Source organism: Gavia stellata, chromosome 10 (assembly GCF_030936135.1).
Source record: "Gavia stellata isolate bGavSte3 chromosome 10, bGavSte3.hap2, whole genome shotgun sequence".
Lineage (NCBI taxonomy): Eukaryota > Metazoa > Chordata > Aves > Gaviiformes > Gaviidae > Gavia > Gavia stellata.
The window spans coordinates 11252880-11275431 of record NC_082603.1 but is presented as its reverse complement, the minus strand read 5'-3'; the positions used below and the strand labels follow the sequence as shown (position 1 = coordinate 11275431).

Below are 22552 nucleotides of genomic sequence, written 5' to 3'. Positions count from 1 at the left end.
ATTTATTTAAGAACAAAATCCAAGAGGTTCACAACCTAATGAGAAAGGTTTAACAAAATTTCTTGACGCAGAAAGCTTTTCCCTTAAATATTAATACATGTATCATCAATGTATGTGTTTAAGTCAGTCAACACATAGAGCCACAAATGACATTAATGAAATAAAACTGCTATCCCAAAAAAGGTTTTACATGGTATTTAGCAATCCTCAGTGCAGGATTAACGCGGTCAGAATAGTCTAGCGTAGAGTAAGCGGCCACAGAACAAATCAAAGTTCAGATATAAAGGTATATGCCACAGAACTTCCCAAACAAAATACTTCCTCACACCAACATTGATCTCCATATCCTCATTTTCTAAATATAAGGAAAAAATAGTAGCGACACACAATCACAAACAAAGATCATGTAAGAAGAGATGATCAGATTAGTCTTAGAAACTTCTGCAATACATAAAAGGGGACTAAAGGAACTGTGATTTCTGAAAATTTCATAGTGATCTAACTACTGTTCAAATATTTTCCATCCGGCATAAACAATCATTACCAATCACTGGTAACAGTTCAATGGCCTGTTAAAGCTTACACGAAACATAATTATGCTCTGCTACACACATCTCCTTCAAATATTATATTCAGGGACTGGAATAACAGAGTCCTCCAAAAATACATACTGAAAATCTGGAATTCAGCCAATGCTAAAATGTGCAAGTTTGATCATAATAAATTTTGCAGCTAAAGGTAAGAAGACTGAAAGATTGTTGCTCATTTAATCTCTCTTTTTAAAGAATTCATATTTTGACAGAAATTAAACACATGAAGAAAATACATGAAAAACATTAATACTAGCAAAATTTTAGATGGAAATCAAAGTACTTAGATGTATTTTAATAGCATGTGTACACACACACTTCACACTCATGCACAACCTAAGAAAGTTCATATAACAAACATCTATTACTCTGGAAAAATAAAAATATTTTCATATACTATGTTAAAATGTGCCACTGAGAAGTTGACAGCTGCATCTACACATGGCAGAGACAAGCAGGAGTTTGAGAAAAACGTTTTTAAACTTGCTATAGCAAAATGCATCAGTCATACAAAGGATCATAACATTTCACCAAAATGTTTTTAGTTACAGAGATTATTTCAAAATGTATTTTCATTTAAATGAGGCAAAGCATATAAATTACTTCTTTAAACATAATTTTCTCTCAGTCTTGGACTGAAGCCAAACAAACCCTGTGTATCTGTTCTCCCCATAGCTGGATTTGCATATCAGAGGATTGTTTGATGTCAACAGGAAGATGGAGACCAGGCTTCTTTTCATTTAAAAACAAATACACAATACATGTAAGCATGTGCGCATAAAAGCATAGTTCTTTGATTTAAAATGCATTCTGAAATTATCATAATTATAACTAGGTACTTTATTTAAGCATTCTGAATTATGTTTTTTTTAACTCAAATCTAAGCACAAGCAGTGAAGAAACACCATTCACAAAATGTCTGAAATGGGAAAATTTTCCATTACAGATTTCCATTCTGACGTACTTAAAGTACATCAGTGTACTTTCAAAGTATTTATGTACAAGTATTCTTTTAACATTTTATTCATTTGCCATCTATAACACTGTAGCTGACTGTACATGACAAAATTGGCTTCGGTTCTTACAGTGCAGGCATGCAATGTAACAACAGTTTTTAAGATATAGTCTCATTCTACCAAAGGCATTAATAATTTTTCATGATAATAAAGTTTCTCTTCCTGAAAGCATCAATAATATTAACCCTGTAGAATTTATCCATCTAAAGAGGATGCAAAAGAGAACTGCCGGATTTGCTAACAGTGTTTAAACTAAACAAAGAAATAGGCACCATTTTTGCTTGTATAGGTTTAAAAATAATCCAATATCTTAAAATAAACTCACTGAACATTATTTTCTGTAGTAATTAATTACAGTGTCTTCTTCCATAAAAATACATATTCTCAATGTTTTCTTGGGCTGTTGTCCACCAATAGCAAAAATAGTGATGAAAAGCCCCCACTATCAAAAAAGATTGATTTTACAAAACCAGCTATTGAAACAAGTTGTATGTTTCTAGGAAACAGTCCAGCAGGCAGTGTTAATTCTGAGAAAAGTCAATAAGGAAAAGGAATACCATTTCTGTTTAGAACCTTACCTTCTAACAAGAAATATAAGTTGATGGAAAACATGGTCAAACCTGTTTTATGCTGAACACTATAATTAAATTCATATAGCACATATTAACTGTATTTTCTCGCTCCTCTATTTTACAATAGTCCACAATGCAAAATGCAGTTCCAATGGTTGTGGGATTTGCCCCCTTCCTACGGGGTAGCCAAAATGCAGAAGATACGATGCCAAAACCTCTATTGTAGCAGAGCATAGTAGCACCACAAACAGTTACTACTGAAACCAATTCACTGCCTAGTGCTGTAACGTTTCAAGCATCCTAAGGTCCACATAATCAAGTTAACTTAATACAGTTATCTCCCATTGTATACAAGTTGCTATTACCTGCCCAAATTTGACCTCAAAGGAATACAGCCTGACATATAGCTTTCTGAAGTACTCTCATCTTCAACATTTTACTATTCTGCTTCTTCCACCTGTCTGAGGCTCAAAGGACAGTCCTGATGTCCCTCAGACCGCTGACCTTACAGGGTGTAACATTAAAAAAACATAATCCTATTTGAGGTGAAAGATCAGTCTCAAGACAGTTGAAACTGGGCAAACAGGGAACTGCTTGTACATGTGTATTAAAAATTTGGGCAGTGTTGCAAGCTAGTGTTTTATCAGGTAAACAGAGGATACTAGGCATGCTCAGGCAGCAGACTGTCTCCCAGCAAAAATTATGTGTTTCGAAAGCCATATCCCATTAACTTTCCATCTCTGTCTTTGACAACGGAATCACAAAAAACTACTTTGAACATTTTTCACAATGTCAGTACAGATAAAACTGCAGTTCAGTCATTTAATGCAACTGGAATTTTTTGTGGTCATAAATTTGCTATTCAAATGTTTTAAAGAGCTTTAAGGTAGGCAGGTTATATCACCAGTTTGTCTTTTCATCCCTTTTTACAGAATGACTAAGCAGTTTCATTATAGGAAAAACTGAACTCTCCTCGTTTTCTCTAATGAAATGCTAAAAGAAAAATCAAACATTCTCCAAACGTTTCCATCCTAGTAAAGTTAAATATAGCTGCCCTGCACCTAAACAGCATATGCCATTCAGTTTCTTGGAGGCATAAAAAAAAATTAAGTAAAAGATAGATGGGGACAAAAGTTTAAAGTCAGTATAAAAGTATGGAAACACTGAGTTTCTAAAGATGATGCTTTAAAGGTCAAATTCCGAAAGCAAGAGTGACAGCAATTAGCAAATGGTCTTATCTAGGCCTAACAAGCATAGTTCAGAGAATACTCTTAAAGAAAATATGCAAGACTATGTTTGGCTTTTATATGAAAACAAAGGATTTCCTGCAGATGAGTAACGAACAGTAAGCACAGATGATTTCAATAGAGATTTCAGATATGACTGCCTACGACTCAGTAACCATGCTTGGAAAAACTTTAGCATTCAGTTCTGACATTAGCGTCTCAGAGAATTTTAAGGTGTGATTTAGCCTGGTTTAGACCTCACTGAATAGGAAAAAAAAATAGGAATAAATAAAAAAAAAATTAAAAAAGCAGTGAGTGTTTAAGCAGCAAACTGGACTACAGAAAGCAAGAGGTTTATGAACATCTCTTGCAGTAAGATGATAAACTGATCATGTAAACAATTCTGAAGAGTCATTATTTAAAAAAAAAAAAGTCTGTGAAGCTGTCAAACGAGCCCACAAGAACATACACCTGAATTTTTCACTGTGCATGCTCTAGGCTAGAGTTGCCTTCCAAAAGAGAGGATCTGGGGGAAAACTAAAATGAGAATGATCATTTCCTTGCTTTAAATAGAATCCTTTTCCTTTCTTTCACATTTTGATGAGGATCTTGATTGCATCTGTCTGTTCTCATGACTTCACTTCTGGCTTACAAAAATAAAAAGGGTTTGGGGGGTTTTGGGACAGAACACAGTGGTTCAACAACCAGATACTTGTGGGAAGAAATCTGAGCTCCATCAAGAGGAAAGTGATGCAGAAAGGATTATTACAAGAAACTTCCGAGTAGCACGTAATGAAGCTCTTGGCCACTTTTGCCTGTGTTTCTTTGGGAGTCTTTTTTAATATAAACTAGCAGAAAGAACAGAGAGAAGAAAAAGGTGATCAGGCACCTGTAATAAGACATTATGGAAGGGCAAGCAAGAGTTCTCACTCTGTGAATACAACAGAAACAAACCAGAAGTGGCAAGGGTGTGCAGGGTCAAAAAGCTAGACCTCAACATCTCTACATTTCAGAGTCAAGATCAGAGACTCGTGTATATAGAAATGAAGTTTCTATATAAATCTTACTTTCTATTTAAAAGCCTATATAATTCTAGTAGGAAAGCAGTGTCCCAGGAGTTTTGTCTGCTGCTGTTCATTCATTAATTCAGCTGCCCATCTCTTTAGACCGTGCTAAGTTTTCTGCCATTTTTCCTTGCTTTCTATGCAGAACAAAAATAGAACTTTCCACCACATCTTGATTCATTCATCCAATTTGATCACATGCTGATCAAATTTGCCTACATTTCAAGAGTAGCAGCTGTCTCTTAGTTGTAAAAATAGAACAAATACCAAAAAAACCCAAACAACTTGGCATCTACCACCTAAACATACAGAAAGTAACAAGTACTCGGCCCATAAAGTGACTAATAATAATAATAAATAAAAATATTTACCCAGTTCTTTTTCCACCTTTTACAGTTGTTTACATCTCCAGTTACTGATGATGCCATACATTTATTTTTTCCCTTCCAGTATCCACAAAAAAAAATGCATTTTAAAAAAAATCAAACTTCCTCTGATAGCGATCTTGGTATACAAGAAGTAACTTTATTTAATCAATAGCAATAAAAGACTAAGACACAGTACAAAAACTAATAGACAAAATAATTGTACTAACAGAAGTTCCTATAGCATCAGAAGGCAAAATTAGTACAATGAAATTATGCTCTTTCCAAAAAAAAAACACAAAAACCACCCCACCCACCAAACAAAAAACCAAACCCACCACATACACACACCACAGAAGTGAGATAGAAATGTCTTCTCAAATACAATCTTCTTTCACGCACAATCAAAATAAAGACATCTACTTACAAGAAATAGAAAGCCTTGTAAGAAAAATGCAAGTCAAAATGGTTGTAGTTCCCATTTTTAGTTCGTATTCTTTCATGCTAATAATCTATTAATCAGACTGTTAATAAGACTCCTGATTAAATTCAGATCCCTTAGAAAGCTCTGAACAGTCACTTTATATATATATATTTATCCAACTGCCTTTGCAAGGATTCATTTTTCCTTATTCAGTAGTCTACCTACAGTCCCTCTGTTCTACCTAACATTTTTGCTCATGCAAGAACATACAGTGTTTAAAGATCACCTACTGAAATCAGATCTACTTGCAGAGCCACTAAAACAAAATTTCCAATACTGCATCATTTTCATTGTCTCTGCTGTTACCACTGAGCACGGCTTCTTAAAACACACAGCCACATGTTTAAATTCAACAGTAATTGTTTACATGCATCTCTCTCCAATAAATCCCCTTGGGAAAACTGGTACAGCATGAAGCAGTGAAACTTGCGCTTGAATCATTAACTCTACTTCCTAATAAAAGCAATAGCATGACACAGTAAATACAGAGGCTACCATCTTAACTTTTTTTTTCTTTTTACTACAAATAAGGCAGACAAATTCAAAATCTTCTCTCTTCATTCTCAGCAAGTTATTCATATAGCAGAAACACTGACACTGCAAAACCAGTTTTCAAAACAAAAAAAAAAGTTGTTTTTCAGAAACAACTGTGTGAAAAACTAAAAATAATCTCCAAGTATTGTTTGCAGGACATTTCAAACAAGAAAAGCACCCAGAACTATTATTTCATAAAAACTTTCAAGTCTCACTGCTCTTTAAAGGTTCATGGAGCCAGACATTTCTAGCACCACTGGGTACAGGTAGAGATAAAACACCCCAAGCATTTCTGCCCCAGTTAGAACTACTTGAATAGCCTGTGTAATAGTTAAATGAAATTTAACATCGTTAACTTTTCATAGCTGACTGACACCGTTACTCTCCCTGCGAGTACAGCCAGTCAGCTTACACAATAGCTTCAGGTGTGATGTCTGTGAAGGGGACTGTCCACAAGACAAAACAGAGTTGATAGTCTAATTATTTAAGCAGAAAATCTGCCCACTTATTCTTATTGTTCCAGTGGCAGACACAGACAAAGGCCGATTCACAGAAAAACTAACGAGGCTGCCTGGCAACTACCCAGCCCAATTACCCCTCTGGTTATAAACTGCAGGACCAGTCAGCTTTCCTTCCACCAGCACATATACGTAACGCACATGGTAAACTGCTGCTGCTGTTCTCGTTTTGGTTACCTGCGGTTGAGAACAAAGGCGACAGTCAAGCACCTGTCAGACACCCCAGTAACACACACATATGGGAAGCAAAAGCTTACCAGAACTAGCTCTCCTTGGCAGGGGTCTATGCCTTTGCTTCTTCTTGTAGGACTCCATGGCTCCATCCATGGAGTGGCCATTTCCCCTGAGAACACCCAGCCACCCCTTTTTTACCTGCTACATAGCTAGTATATATATATATACACAAAGTTGAATAAGGATGCACTTTTTTTTCAGTTACAGGAGGTTAAAAAAAAGTTTAAGAAGATTTTTAGTAGCTTTAAAAAAGGTTAATGGCAAAAATTAGCCTGACTAGTTCAAAGCCCCAGGTTTCTCCTTTAGGAAAAGGCACATAACAATAATTTAGCTTTGATCTGCAATTAGCACATACTGTGTTACAGTATACTAACATATTATATGCTTCTTCAAGCTACTCTCTGTCTTTTTAAAGTCTTTTAAAAAATGAGTACACAAAGAAGCTAAGAGTAAAGGTGATACAGAATGTGGAAAAAAAACATTGAGAAAAAAATATTTTTAAGCTTTTAATGTTTATCAGTGATGTAGCTTCAGCAAGGTGCCAATCTGTTCTGTATTATAAAACATAACCATATGCTAAACAAAAAAACTATGAGTCAGGAGGTCTGACACTGCAGGGGGAGGGGCGGCAGTGGGGTTTTTTTGTTCTTTAAATTTAGCAGTCATGGAAAAAAAAGAAAAAAGTGCAAGAGAGACACAGATACTGCTGAAAACCAAAAGAACCAGATTCCATGTTTTAAAATTTGCATGTATGGATCAGGATAAATCAGTATCATAAAAGGTAAACACATAAACATGCACAAAAGACCACTTTAAAAATACTTTTTGCACAATCATGATGTCAAGTATTTGGACGTAAACATATGTACAAGAAAAATCTCAGAATTAAAGTCACCATAGTTTCTCCCCCTTGAGAGTGTATGTGTCTGCAGTTTTCAGTTCCGTTTTCTTTCTTTACGTCCAAAAGACCCTTTTCTCATTCATTCATGACATTCTCCTAATGAGCAGTTCGAAAATGTCTCTAGGCTTTATTTATTGTGCACTATTCAAAACCTATTATTAAATATAAGTTTCAGGGAGGGGCACAACTTCCTGGTATGCATCACTGGAATATCAAATTAATAAAATAAACTTGGTGAAGTTTATCTTCACAAATGGTCTTAGAAATGATGAGGTAGTAGTATCCCCATTTTACAGATTAGAACGGGGCCAAAGAATTAAGATCAACAGTGTTAATTAATTCTGGCACCAATTTAAGCACCTCCTTTTCAACATACTTAGCTTCATGAAACAGTTCATCTTCAAAGCGCAGTTTCCACTTGGAACAGATGAAGCTGTGAATGCTCAATACTTCTACAAATCAAACCGCAGAGTTTTACCTTTATTATCAGAAATACAGAATAAGCAATTACAATTCCCACCAAAAAATAGTGGTTGAAGTGGTTTATACAGTATCCCCTAGGAACAATACCAAAGACAGTAAGAAAGGACGGTCTTTGGCAGAGCATTCAATTGTATTAACCATAAAACCTTTGTCTTTCTTGAATGCCCTGCCTTGAAAATAAGCACTGCAGCAAAGGCGACAGCACAGCTGCAACAAATGGCGGTGCACATACTGCACCACCATGACTCCTACCCACCTAGACTAACTGCACCCTTAACACTGAATAGAGCAGTGGTTCTTCAAAGCAGAAATAAACCTGTAATTTGCTGGAGTGCAAGATACTCAGTAGTAGGATTTTCTAGCCTTTGAATGCTTGATTTTGCAGATTCAGTATTGCTTCCTTAGGTTACAAGCAATTCCCTAAATTCAAAAAAGCATAGAAGTAACTACAGAAATGCAGGCACTCTATTATATTGCTATGCACAGCTTATCAGAGTTGGCACTTTTACAGCCACAATTAGTATTACAGCTGACCAAGTAACTTGCACAACAGAGTATCACCCTTCAGCAGGTAACGGATACATACGGCCAGTGGACTTCATTTACATTTGCCAACAGCAGCAGAACAGAAATGCTCCTGAACCTTGAGTCCCATTCCACACTACGTGTGGCAGTACACTACAGGACAGGTGGTTCTTTGTGTTCCCCTGTATTTGATCTGTAATTCCTACGCAGCCGGCCTCTTCTCTGCCCCCATCCCAGACCTGTCCCTTCCCTGATTCTGTCATTTCATCTCATTTTCTCCATTTACACAATCACATCCTGTTCCCAGCCAATCCAACTTATCCCATCCAGGCTCTCTCCCTACTGGCAGCCAGTTTGTCTGTCTCTAGGATCCTTGCCCAGTCTGTCCTGTTCTCTGGCAACACACTAGCTCTTCTCCAGTATCACTGTGCTCATGTCCACTATTGGGACTCCCATTTCATAGCTTCCCAATCCATTACTCTTAATACTCATTCTCTTATACTCCTCAGTCTCTACTGCCTCGTATCATAATTTCCCAGTCTACCTTCTCTCAAAAACTGCTCACCGGCTAGTCCCAGTCCACTTGCCTTCCCTATTCCCAGTCAGATCCTCTCTCTCCCCTTAAGGATCACTTAGCTGCTTGTCCCAGTCTACTCTTCTGTCTGCCTAGTCTTTTGTCTTCTCCACATTCATCTCACATTACTCCTTTCCCTATGATGTTAGAAAGAATAAATACCCTCTGAGAGACAGGAAAGCTTCAGCCCATCCAAAGCATCTGGAAAAAGCTTTTTTTGGCAAAGCCACTTCAGTCACCCATATTATAGGTTGAAGCATTCATACTCACTCAGGTAGTACACAATGCTGTCGGCACTAAGACATGCAAGAGGTTCACACAGCTCCACATGTGCAGAAATTTTCCACTCTGACTCCTATGCTCCAGTAATTTCTGTTAAGCACATATGAACTTTTGTGTTAGAAGAATTTAAGTTTAGGTGAGTTTTCACAGTCATTATTGTAAGAAAAATCCCCTTTCCAAGTTTTAAGTCTCTGTTTCAAGGCATAAGGACAGATACAATGCTTGCTAGATTTTAAAATAAATAGATTAAAAAACAAACAAACATACATACCTCTTGGCAGAATAATATATTTTTCCTTAGCCACCTACTAAATCATACAACATTTTTGGACATATACACCCTCAAGCAGGCAGCTGGCATGCAACATTTTAGTATAAAATTGTTCTATTTCAACAAACTGAAAACACATTCTCACACAGCTAAATCTTTGGCAACCCTAACAGCAAACAGAGTTACGATCCTGCTACACACGTGTGTGCACAGCAGAATACAGCTTCTGCAACATTGCCATTCAAACTACATTGGAGACATCATCATTGCCCCATCGGTTAATCGTGGGCTACTTGCCATCCAGGGCAGCTAGTTTGCAGACAGCAAAAGTAATTAGCTTCTGTAGCAGTACATGTCCCTTTGCCATGCTGCAAGAACAGTGGGGCAAGATGCACTGCTAAGTCCACAAAAGCAACTCATGCAGAAGTTTCTGACCTGCACCTGTTCACCACCCAAGTTCAGAATGATGTGAGTAACCCTCCATTCAGAGCTGTCCAGCCTCACAGAGACCACTGAACACTTAACATAAGGCAGACTGTAATAACTACCCTGTGCCCCTATGCTCCTTCCAAATCCACTGCCGTTACACGTCTATAAATCCCCGAAGGCTGTCATCTCACCCTGTAGCCACCTCACGCTATAACACACTCACACTGCAGTCACATGGATTCTGCAATGGAGTCATGGCTGCTTCATACAGGCAGGAGCAGCGCTCTGGGCTGGCAAAGCTGCCAATGACTGAAGCTAAAATTGCTTCCCCTCTTTAAGCTCTTACAAAAGGCAACCTGTCCCCTAATGCAGCACAGGCAAGTTAGTCAACCCTGGATTACTGCAAGTAAGTTCCAAAAAACTCATTGCTAATATATTTTGGCATGGGGAGAGGAGGGAGGGTCTGCATCCCAGACCATGTGGAGAGGAGAAATTGCCTGATGCAATTTCACATAGTGAAGCCCAAAATATCCACCACTGGGGAAACATCAGAATGATAATCAATGAGATTTCAAGCAAGTCTAAACAGAGCTCCAGCTACTGCAACAAGCAATTTAGATATGCATCAGTTGCTTGGAAAGAAGTGACTATCACCGTATTTTCACTGTCCTATAAAAAAGAAGTATGTTTAAGGACAAAGAATTCACTGTTCCCAAACACAGAAACCTGAGATATCAATACGAACTTCATACTGATGAGAAATTTTAAAATATTTGTCTTATTTTGCCTAGCTAATTATAGTTGGGGTTTTTTTTAATTTAAAGTTGAAAAAAATACACACAAAAAGTGTTCTCTGAAGAGTGGGTGAAGTGCCTAGGTGACATTTTATAGAATTCAAATTATTCTTCATCTATCTTGAGAAAGCTGCAAACAGATTTTCAGCTTTTAGATGAAAGCTTTTATGCTTGTTCCCAAAACATGATTAACTTCTTTAAGGTCTGTATGACATATTCAGTTTAAAGTTTGCTTTTTTTTTTGGTGTGCTAAGATTATTTGCCAGAAAAACTAAAAATATCTGTAGAAATGAAACAGACCTAGAAGTTTATTGCTGATTTAAAGAAAAAAAAAACAACCACAACATTTTAGTGTCTTAATAACATCCCTTCTTACAAGCCTTTCTAATAACTTCATATTTAATCCTAAATAATATGCTAATTATTCTGCAGCATAGTTGAAATTATCTTGTTTCAACATCTTCAGCACAGACGTTACTAACTAGCTCTTTTTACTGAATCATTATAATGTATTTTCTTGATTAATGCAATTAGTAGATTCTTCTTTATTTATGGCATTTTCTTTTTCCAATATTATCAATTGTTGCTTTTAAAAAAAAAAATCCCAAACCACAAAATGTCCACAGAACAATTGTCACCTTGTCACTGTTTGTGGTGGTGGAGAACCATGACTAACAGGAAAAGGGATCAAGCCTCAAACCTGCTTTACAGCACATTTTTCTCATAAACTACCCTTAACATTGGTAGCGGTGTACTATCACCACGTTCCATAGTAGAGCCCACAGACACTGACAAATAACAGACCACGAGCAACTGGGAACTAGCACAATAGTTATTAATTATTTACTTGTAAAATCTTTGATGTAATAGTATCCAGCAGCCTAATTCTCAGACAGAGAAAAATCAAGAATTTTTCCTTCTTTCACCATCCCTACATAGTGGTTACATAGTACTGAGGTACATATTCTACTGCAAAAACATCTGTAAGTCAAATGCAAGTATTTCCCCCTCACTGATAACGCTTGCCTCTCGGTATTACTGACATGCCATGTCCAAGTATTCTACCATGCCATTAAAAGCTGCAAGATAAGACATCCTTAACTTTGGAACCTCCTACTTTTGAGAATGGAAGTTGTACTGAAACATCTCCCTGTGACAGAAGTAATTAAAAAAAATAAGGTAAAGTGGATTAAATCTGTGTATGTACATACATAAACACACAGAGAAACAGACAGAACACGAGATACCTCTGATTTTATTATGTGATTTGTAAATGCCAATGCACAGCTGCTTTTTTTTTTGGACATACAGCAGACTATATGAATTCTGTTAGAATCCATATGAACGCACCAAGTGAACTTCCTCAGGTGTCTACTCAATGGGGACAAAAACAGTATTATTCACAGGTAACAAGAGGGATGGTACAAAGGCTGGGCAGCAAGGATGTGGTTCATTAAGGAAAGAACTAAAGAATTCATTAAGGTGCACTGTGAGGCACAGCAGTTTTGCAAGAATTCTCTGATGTGCCAATAATTTCACAACAAATACCCAAGTAAACTAGTTAAGTAGTTTTCCCCTCACATTAACATTGGTTTCAGTATCATTCAAGCTATGGTCATTTACAATTTCAGAAATATGCTTGATCCTTTCTACAAATCACACAACAAGCCTGGTACCCAAAGACTCTTCTGGAGCTGCCTCAACATCTTCCAACAAACTTAGAACAGCATTCTAGAAAGAACACTGGAAACCAAAGCATTGTTTCTTTGTTTTAATAACACAACATAGTTATTTACCTTAGTAGTGTGACAGGCAGACATTCTGCTAGGAATTTTCCATACCATTACATACAATTTATTTTTCAGGCAATTTTTAAAATACTTCTTTAAGAAGACGCTATATAACTGATGCGCCCCACATTTAAACTCATACTGTCCAAGTAGTCTACCAAATCATTTCCTCCACCAGCAGCATGAAGACGGAGTGCATTGTGACACCTCATACATATTTAATAATAGCCTGATAGGCTGTCATTAACATCAAACAGCAATCTAAGTTTGCTACATTAAACATGATCCCTGTGTTAAGAGGACAATCACAAAGTGCTTCCAAGATCGAGCCTGTAAAATACCGACCAACTTGGACAAGATGTAATGAGGCCAACTGCACTGGAGAAGCCATTATTCACACACTGGATTTAAAATGAGAAAAAAAATTTAAAAAGCAGAGGAAAAAGCAAAAGCTCCAATGGGTCATAAGACCAGACATGCCATAAGGCAATCTGTCACAGAGTACTCATATTAATAACTGTTGTGTCAAAACTGAACATTCAAAAGAAAAGACAAACCTTCCTTTATGTTTTATGAAATGTAAGCCCACAGAATTAATAATTCATGAGATGAAGAGAAATATCAGATTTGGATATAAATATTAACAGAACGCTGTCAACCTGTTTAGAACCAAATTTTGACTGTCCTACCTTACAATTATCAATCTAGAAGGGAATATTCTTCAAAAGCTCAAAAAAAAAATCAGTATGAAAGTCATTAATGAAGAAACTACCATTCTCTATTCATGTAGGTCCTAAGCAAGACAGCAGAACTCTGTTCTGTGCCTGGTTGTTGCTGAGCAAACGCTAATTGACTGGCATTATTTGTTCCCGGAGTTATGCTGTGTTGACAACAATAAATTTGGTGTGCACACAAGAAAGTACACCAAAGGGACATACTAAAACCAAGACTCAGTGGAAAAAGGGTAGGAAAAGAGGGGAAGTGGTTGTCAGATGACAAAGAAAGATAAAAGAGCTAGTTAAAAGTTAACGTAAGTTTCAGAATACAAAGTTTATACAACTGGTCTTGGATAAATTTTTCTGATTAGCTAAACAACAGGCATTTAAAAACTACAAAAGAAAGCAATTTACCCATAATGCACAGCCACATATTAATAAGTTCACTGCATGTGATTTCAACAAAATATGAAATATATTTTCAGAATATTTGTTAGTCTCAAGATAAGGAAGTATTTAACTAGACCTATAAAATGATGCAGTTATTTCCATTTTAATCTTTATTTTGTTTGCTAAAGTGGTTAGCAGTTGAAGTTCAAGATCTAGAAGAAACTTCTCCCATAAGACGCCAGCACTTCTTCGCTTTCACTATTATAGAGAATAGAATATTGGAACACAAAACACAATTGTGCCAAAAATAAGGAATGCCGTCAAAATGTATTGCTCTAAATGGTGGTGACAGTGCTTTTATTTATAGTTTTTTTTCTTCTCCCCAGCGCTAATATAATGTCAGTCTAGTTATGCCCCCATCTGCACTTACATTCTGGGAAACAGTGTTAAAAATACTTACATAAGCATCAATATTGGGCATACGTTAAAACAATAAGTCAATCTAAACACTCCACGTTTCGCCACTGTTCCTGACATTTTCACTGCATTTCACCCAGTGATGAGCATACAGAAAAGCCGAAGAAGTTGAACATTACAAGCTTTTTTTTCTTTAAAAGTTAATTCCTACCTTTATCATTCTAGAGAGATCTCCAGCATCAGCTAATTCCAGTACTATATTCAGTTCATTGTCTTCAATGAATGAGGCATAGTATTTAATTACATTTGGATGATTCAGTTGCTAAGAAAGCAGAATAATAATGCACATTTTAGTGTAGAGCACGTTTTATCTTTTAAGACTGACAAATGAAACATTCTTAGTTAGGCAAACAAAACAACCCCTAAAATCTATTTCAGCATGATACAAAAAGTATATGCTTATGAGAAGCATTTACAGATAAACATTTTGCAAGAACATGATGGCATTTTAGGATCAACACGATGACTGAAGTTGCAGTTTTAGAGGAATTTTGCCTCAATATATTTATGTAATAGATTGCTAAACTGTTATCTGAAACAGCAAAGTCAATTTTTAAAATCAGCATTTTACTGTACACAGGACACAATTATTTACAATACTGTGGTTTTAGCAGAAACTTCTATTGGAAAAGTTACATGCTTTTCTATAGGATTTACTTCTCAACGTCAATTTTTAAAGTAATAAAGATTACAAAATTCCTTAAGTGAGGCATATAAAAACTCTATGCAGACAACAGTGGACACCTCAAGTATATCTACAAAAAACTTAATATACTTTGATGATGGCTGCACATTTTTTAAACAAATCTTACCTTAAGAAGATCTATTTCTTTGATGCAGTCAGCACGGGCTTTGGCATCCATTAAATCAAATATCTATGCACAAGAGATAAGACATTTTTATTAAGTGACAAAAATTTAGCAAATTGAGTGATCATTATTTCATAGCATCCATAAAGCAACTTGAGTTATCACTTCACGGCAAGACATAACATTGCAGTAAGAAATATTCCTAATGCTCTGATGTACTGATCCACTGCTATATCAATTCTTTTAGCCCACTCGTAGGAAACAAGTCCATTGTAAGTACAAGTATTCCAATGACTTAATTGCCACCTCCGCATATCTGTTCAAACACACAGCAATAATTCAGCACGTTTCCTTCAAGTTGGTTCTAACCCAAATGTCAGCTTCCTCTCCCGCTCCTGCCACACCATTATCATAAAGCGATTCTTTCTAGTACTGAGCATACCTTTTTTCCTAGCCTCTTGCTACAGTCTTCCTTTTCTATTATAAAGAATGTGTACACTTTTACTCTCTCTCTCAGGATCAAAACTTCATTGTCACCTCCATTTCTTTCTCTCCCATTTCCTCCCCTTCAGCAAGTGAAGTGATTTAGGTTCTGTAATTTGTTTACTAGAGCACTTTTTTCTAAGCCCTCATCTGTCACCTTGACTTTTACGGCCTTTTACAGTTAGACATCTCTGCTCTTCATTTTTTTTCCCACCTCCCATATGCTCCAAATTACTTTGCAAAATGTATCTCATGTTTGCCTCCTCCAGATAACCACATTACTCTCCGCTAATTTCAATTTTTGTCTGGAGTAATTTCTTCCTGCCATTAGAGTCCTTGTCCATGTTCTACACATCTATATTTGATCTAGTGTTTTTCTATTTTCACTCCCTTTTACTACTTTTGGGTTCCCTTCTCACTTCACTTTCTCAGATGTGCATCTCCATACACTGCCACCAACTATTCCCCTTAGAAATGACCAAAATGTTACTTCTTCAAGGAACCCTTCCTCTCTCATTTGTCATTACGTTCTGAATAATAATTTAAAAAAAAAAAAAAACAAAACAAAACAAAAACCCCCACTCATCAACTTCTGTGTGGTCTGCCTATTAAATTTTGAGCTATCCAGAAAAATAATAGAGACAGACTATGAGTTTTAGTAATTGCCACACATTTATGAGATTACCTTTTCCAGTTATATCTTTTCAATGCACATCATTTCTTTCTAGATAGTCTCCAGGAAAAGATGCTTTATGTGCTGTGAAGATCACTGGTACCTGGTTCCATCAGCTCAAAATGATCAAAACAGCCTCCATTGCATATCTTGCCACCAACCCCAGAAACAAAAATAAGAATTAACAGCACTTTGAGTACTGAATGTCTGCAAAGAGGTCATCTCTTAAACAGACTGCGCAACTGTTCATGTGAATCACACCTTCTTTCACCCTCCCCAAAGAAGTTCAAACAAATCAGGAAGTCCACATATGATCTGCTAGACCTCATCTTATTGTGCATAGTGGCATAGAAAATTAAGTTTGTCATTCCTTTAAGCAACTGAAAGGAGAAGTCTAGAGACTTCATCCATGGAGCACAGTCCTCAGAGAGCACACATATGCTCTTGACTAGCCACTACTTCCCTTCAGACATTCAACCTTCTGTCTTCAGAGCTGGCATAAGAACAAACAGCCTGGCATGGATACAAGACTTACTTTTTGACAAAAAGACAACTGTAAGTCAAAAACTGAAATGCCAGACTTGTAGATAGTAAGAAGAAAAGGGGGAGGAGAAAAGTAAGACAAAATTAAAATCACTTACCAAGGAAAAAAAGGGAATAAACCATCTCACACCTATTTGTATATTAATGCCAGGATGATGGGAAATAAACAGACTGAGCTAGAAGCAGTTACTCAAGGAGGAGACTGTGGGGGACTTAAGAAACAAAGCAGGGTAAGTCACAAGAAAGGAATGCTAACACCAAGAAATAAAGCTATTTCAGATGTAGTAGAAGAAAAGAGTACTATATATGAAATTACATGTAGAAGTATTAAGAGGTAAATAACACTGATGGAAAAGACAATAAAGATAGTTTATGAATTAAGGTTGGGAACTTAGTGAAGGAGATGAAACAGCCTGCATCTGTTACAGATCTCAACTCTGAATGAAGAAACATTGCTTTCTAATCATTGCTCTCTAATCATTTCGACAATAGACTAAAGTCCTAGTATTTGGTACAGTCATGAAGGACTAATGCTTTTTCTAGGAAACACTTAGGAAAGTTCTAAATAAGAGAGGTTGCACACTAACTGAGGAAGTACCGGGAAGGCATGACATTATAATTGTCTTTCCCCGTAACCTAAGAGACCAACAAATGGCAAATTTTATACCCGCTCTCCCAAAAACAGTTAATGAAAGTGTGTACCTGGGAGCAGGGAAAAAAAGGGACAGGTATAAGGGCACGTCTTGAAGGTTCACACTTCCGCTAAGTTCTAGGTAACAGTGAGATAAGAACATTCCTTATAAATGATACAAAGACTAGACATAGACAGAGAACCCCAAACACACTGGAGAACTTAATCAAAGCTGTAGACAGAATTTTAGACTGAAAACTTTACACAGATTATCTACTTCTAACATTTGGAGAAATCACCAAAGCACAATTTCAAGATTCAAAGTTTCATTGTGTGAAAAACCAAGGCAGCTTGCACCCGTTAATGACTGCTCCAATATGCCAAGAGGCTTATTAACTTACCTATACCAGGAGTATTTCCCTACACACCTAAACAAGCAAATTTTGGAGTAAATTTTTTTTATAAGCTACACCTCTGAGAGCGACATAAATCAATACCTCTCATAGAGGAATAACAAAACAAAAATAAAGCCCTAGACTCAGGACTGTGAAAGACCTAGGATCAAGACATAGGAAAGAAAGACAAAACTTTGTTTGTGTATTTTGGCTGGTATTCCCAGTACTTCTAATTTGTTATTAAACAGCCTGGAGTAGACTAGACCAAGCAGCTGCTCTCAGGAAAGGACAGACTTAAGTTTTATAAACACGACTCCCTATACTTTTGCTAGACTTCATACAGCAGAGTGACAAATTTGTCACAGCTTCAGCTAAACCGAATATTTCAAACATTACTTGAATAAAATAAAGCAAGACAGAAAAACTGAGTCTTTTTTGATCCTTACGAACACAAAGACAGACAATTTGAAGATTTACTGTATATCGTTCTCGAGGTTCTCCGTTAGACTTTGGTCCGGATCTAACCTCAGAACACTATAAATAGCATTTCCCAGAAATCCAGAATTTCAGTTTCACAGATATTTACTTCCTACAACAATAAGGTTAGGAAAAAAACCACAACCCAAAAAAACCACCCAATCTATGGCCTCTGAAGAACCTCTGCCCTATCATACCAGATTCAAACAGCTTGCAGAGATTTTCTTTCTGAATGGATTATCTTTCCATTTTGCCAAACTGCTGTAGTTCGGATCAGAAGCCCCTAGTGTAATAAGCCATGTCAGCTCACAAGGAGGCTACTGTAAACACAACGAGAAAAACCTCCACGCTTCATCAACAGAAGATGACTCAACACTAAAGAACGTCTTACACTGAAAAATGGAAGCCGCAGTGAAAGATCTTAAGAGCTTAAGAACATCCTTTCAAGTGCATGTCAAAATTACACATGGCACCCGGCAGCTATCAGAAGGCTTGTTTTCCAGGAGCTGCCGCAGACCAGATGACTGCACAGGAGAAGCTGTCCTTCGCTTGTGGTTTACTACAGCCTGGCCAATATGAAGAGATGTCAGTACTTTCATCACAACTGTAACAGCTTACAGCTTTGCAAGGAAACTAATTCTGTCTTCGGCTACTATCATTCAGCAAGCCAACCTGAAAGGTCAGCTTATCCTCCCCCCTCTCTAGTATACGCGTTGCACACAGATTTATCTCAAACACACACAATCTGTAGGCCTATAAAGACAGTATTGCCATTGCTATTAGCAGGCCACAGGCCTCAGACTGCCTTAGAAACATGAGGCCTGAAGACTTTCCACGTTTTGGCTGGACTTCTCTTGGCCTGAACTTATTTTTTGAGCTTGGATTTAGCTGTAGCAACACAGGCTTTGCAGTTGAGAGACTTAACTGTAATGAAGTCATTACAGTCAGATGACTTGTGTCTAACTTGCTTTTAGATTGAGCTCTGCTTTGGGCAACTGCAATGTCTTAAGGGAATGATAGCAAATACAATAAAGGTCAAAAAAACCCAGCATGATTAACATCAGTAAACTTTTGGACCAACACTAAGCATTAGCAACTGACTGCTTGAAAGCACCCAGCATATCTCACCTAGAGCCACCACCAGCATTCTCCTCCCAGCAGAGCTCAGGAAACTGGAAGGGTGAGCCTGAATGGGATTGATGTGAAGAAGCTCGTGTACATCAATGACTGGGAACTAGCAGTAATTAGACAAGTGTTAGCATCACTGTAATTGGCTAACAATAAAAACTGCTGCATTTTGATTAGACTGGTAGGACATTAATTAGACTAACAATAAATTCTAATTCTTGACTCCACTTATGAGGTCAGGATCACAGGGTAATTCAGGTTGGAGGTGTGTTTCTCTAGTCAGCACAAATTGCACAGTGTAATACACTCTTAAAATTTTAATTATTTTTCGCCAATTTCTATTTTCAAGGACTATGATAAGATTAACATTTCTGCAAAGGAATTATGTTTGCTGTGGAAAACCTAGTAATAAGCAAAAATTATATTAAATGTTTTTATGATGTGCCAGTTTTCATGAAAAGCGTAATCAAAAAATTTCATTGCTGTAAGCATTATACCCTAGTTAGTAATTACTGTGAAATTCCTGAAAACAATTAAGCAAATACAGCTTAAGAGACTTAAGAGAGCATTTAAAAGCCCTTAGCAGTTTTTTTTCCACTTAGTAAGAACACCAAGTGAAACAAAAATTCCATTTTTAGCTCTCAGATATGCATCTCCTACTGCTATCAACAGCATACAAAGGAAGAGTAGAAGGACAAGCATACACTGATACTTATTCCAAAATATTCCCCTCTCTGTGCAACTAAGGGATCTCTGGTAACTTTGTATTGAATCATTTCTCCAGTACCTTCATGTGGGCATAGATTATAATTTTATTCTTTCAGCATTCTAGAAATATCAGTTGTAGGCACTGTCAAGAGACATTGAAATTTTTAGAATAGTTTCTAAGCTATTGTAAGATACAGAGCCGGAACTGTTCCCTACGCAGATGTGTAAACTAAACAAAAAAGTTGCAATAGATGAAATAAACTTCCTGAGTAAAGTTCTTACATACATGTCCACACATGCAACTAGAGCTCCTAAAAGGCTATGTGCATAGCAAGAGGTTTAGAAACATTTGACCACTGGATGGAAAACATCAGGCCTTAGCTTCGAAGTGTAGACCGTACCTGATCAATTACCAGCTACCAATTTAACTCATCACCTGAAGTGACATGCCAAGCTGGGAATCTAGATTCCTCTTGCTCTGAAGCCCATCACTTTTCCAAGTTTTCCTTTTCAGTATTGAAAAAGATAAAGGTCTTTCTAACCTCACCATTTAAATGAAAATTGGACCTATTTCTGTTTGAAATTCTGTATAAAATAAAAATACTAAAAAGTGTTTCCAAAGCAAAACACAAACATGACTGCTGTAACATAAACCTACAGACAAGCAAGCAAAATGAAGACTTGAATGCACATAGATATTAAGAGATGTGATACTGCATAGCAACAATGAGTATTAGAGTATTTTGCCAGCACAGCACTACTGTGCTGAGACAACAGTGCTTCATAAAGTGTGAAATTACAAATGCTTTCCTAAGATTAATTATCTCTAATTCAGGCCTGAAGTAGCAATCCACTGACAATGCACAATGAATAATGAATGTAAAGTGCTAGATAAAAGGATTCATTGTCTGAATCTCTAACGGAGGTCTCCAATTTTGGAATGAAAGGGAAGGAGAGGTGGAACAATGTACAGCAGAAATGTAATGAATCTGGAATTTTGCTGCAATATGCAGTTTAACATAATATTTTAAATTTTGAGTAGCTAAGGTTTACTTAAAAAATAGCTCATAAAGTGAACTCATACAGCCTTACAGTCACTGACTTCAGATATTTACCACTCTTTTGCCCTTTAGGAATGTTTTGTGAGTGTTTATTCCAGTATCTAGCAGTTGCTTACTTCCCCCCCTTGGAAGTGACCACTAGAGCACTCATTGCTCAGAATGCCACACCATACCTCAGGGCATTGATGGTTCTGTTGCAAGGGTTACTTCGGGTGGCAGTAGTAGAAATGTACTGCTTCTTCCTCAGGCATGATCTTTCAGTACAGTTTGGACCTCAGACTTAACACATGTTAAGAAACTTATCTAGAAGCTCTTCAAACTTACACTGCTACATTCACAGTTTATCTGTGGTTGATCTTTCCTGATGTTTCTTTGACTCCAAGTGTAGCTTAGACATTAATGAAAGTGAAGTAATGAAGATTGTTTTTTTAATTCTGGTTTTATTCAGGTAATATTTCAACAGCATCTCAGAAACAGGTTCTCTCTTTTTCCATAGAACTATAATTATTGTAAATACCACTTCCCTTATTACAAGAAAGCAAACCACACATGGGAGGATAAAGCACAAAGGGTACAATGAGAAGAAAAGACCCAACATACTATTTTGTGTATTCTGCTGGTTTAATTTGCAGTTCTTTCTAATAATTTAACAGTTTTCACTCTGCCACATATCCTACTGAAAAATCAAATCAAGAATACTACTTCTTCGTGTCATCTGGACTCAGCAGCAACTACAAATTCAGAAAGAGTGGTTTCTGTCACCATCTGCTTGTCCTTTCTCCCACAGCATCTTACTGCCACGTGCTTCTGCCTACATCGAGTTCCACAAACATACATTCTGTACACATGAATATAACATTTATCAATATTGTACATATTTCAGCCAAATAAAATTTTAATAGCAGAAAATAAACATTCTTGTTGGAAAGCTCCATAAGAACTCAAAACTGGCAATCCTTTGGAACAAATAATGGTCTGAGATCCAGTAACTCTTAAAGAGAGGATAACCGAATAATTCTAGAGTCATATCAGACCTTGAAGGTAGAGATAAACATGGGGAACCACTGACTGAATACACATGAAGAGAACAGCTATACACCCAACCCAGCTAGGAAAACAAAATGGGGAGGAGGTAGAACGGACATGACTTGCAAGATCAGAGAGGAAGGCATGTAGTAGTTAAATTGTGGGATGAGAAGGGGCAGAAAATGGGGAAGTAGAAGAAAGTCCAGATCTCAGTTATGTTATTTAACATGAAGCACAGCATTTAAAGACACTGTCTCAATGTGGAAATGTGGAAAGCAATATCCATGCACAGATCTAAAACAGATAGAATAGAGCCTCTCCCTCATGACAGAAAGAAGCATTCCTCCTGTTTTGTCCATGCTGAGCTTCCATTCATGAGGCAT

General features: G+C 36.9%; 1 protein-coding gene across 1 annotated transcript in view; it reads right to left on the bottom strand.

Annotated features, from left to right (window-relative positions):
- NEK7 (NIMA related kinase 7) overlaps nt 1-22552 on the bottom strand; it is a 54226-nt gene that overhangs the window by 22452 nt on the left and 9222 nt on the right. Inside the window, exons 3-4 of the mRNA XM_009817114.2 lie at nt 15048-15110; nt 14387-14497 (exon numbers count right to left, since the gene is read on the bottom strand). Coding sequence (XP_009815416.1) covers nt 14387-14497; nt 15048-15110 — 174 coding nt within the window. The remainder of the gene's footprint in view (nt 1-14386; nt 14498-15047; nt 15111-22552) is intronic.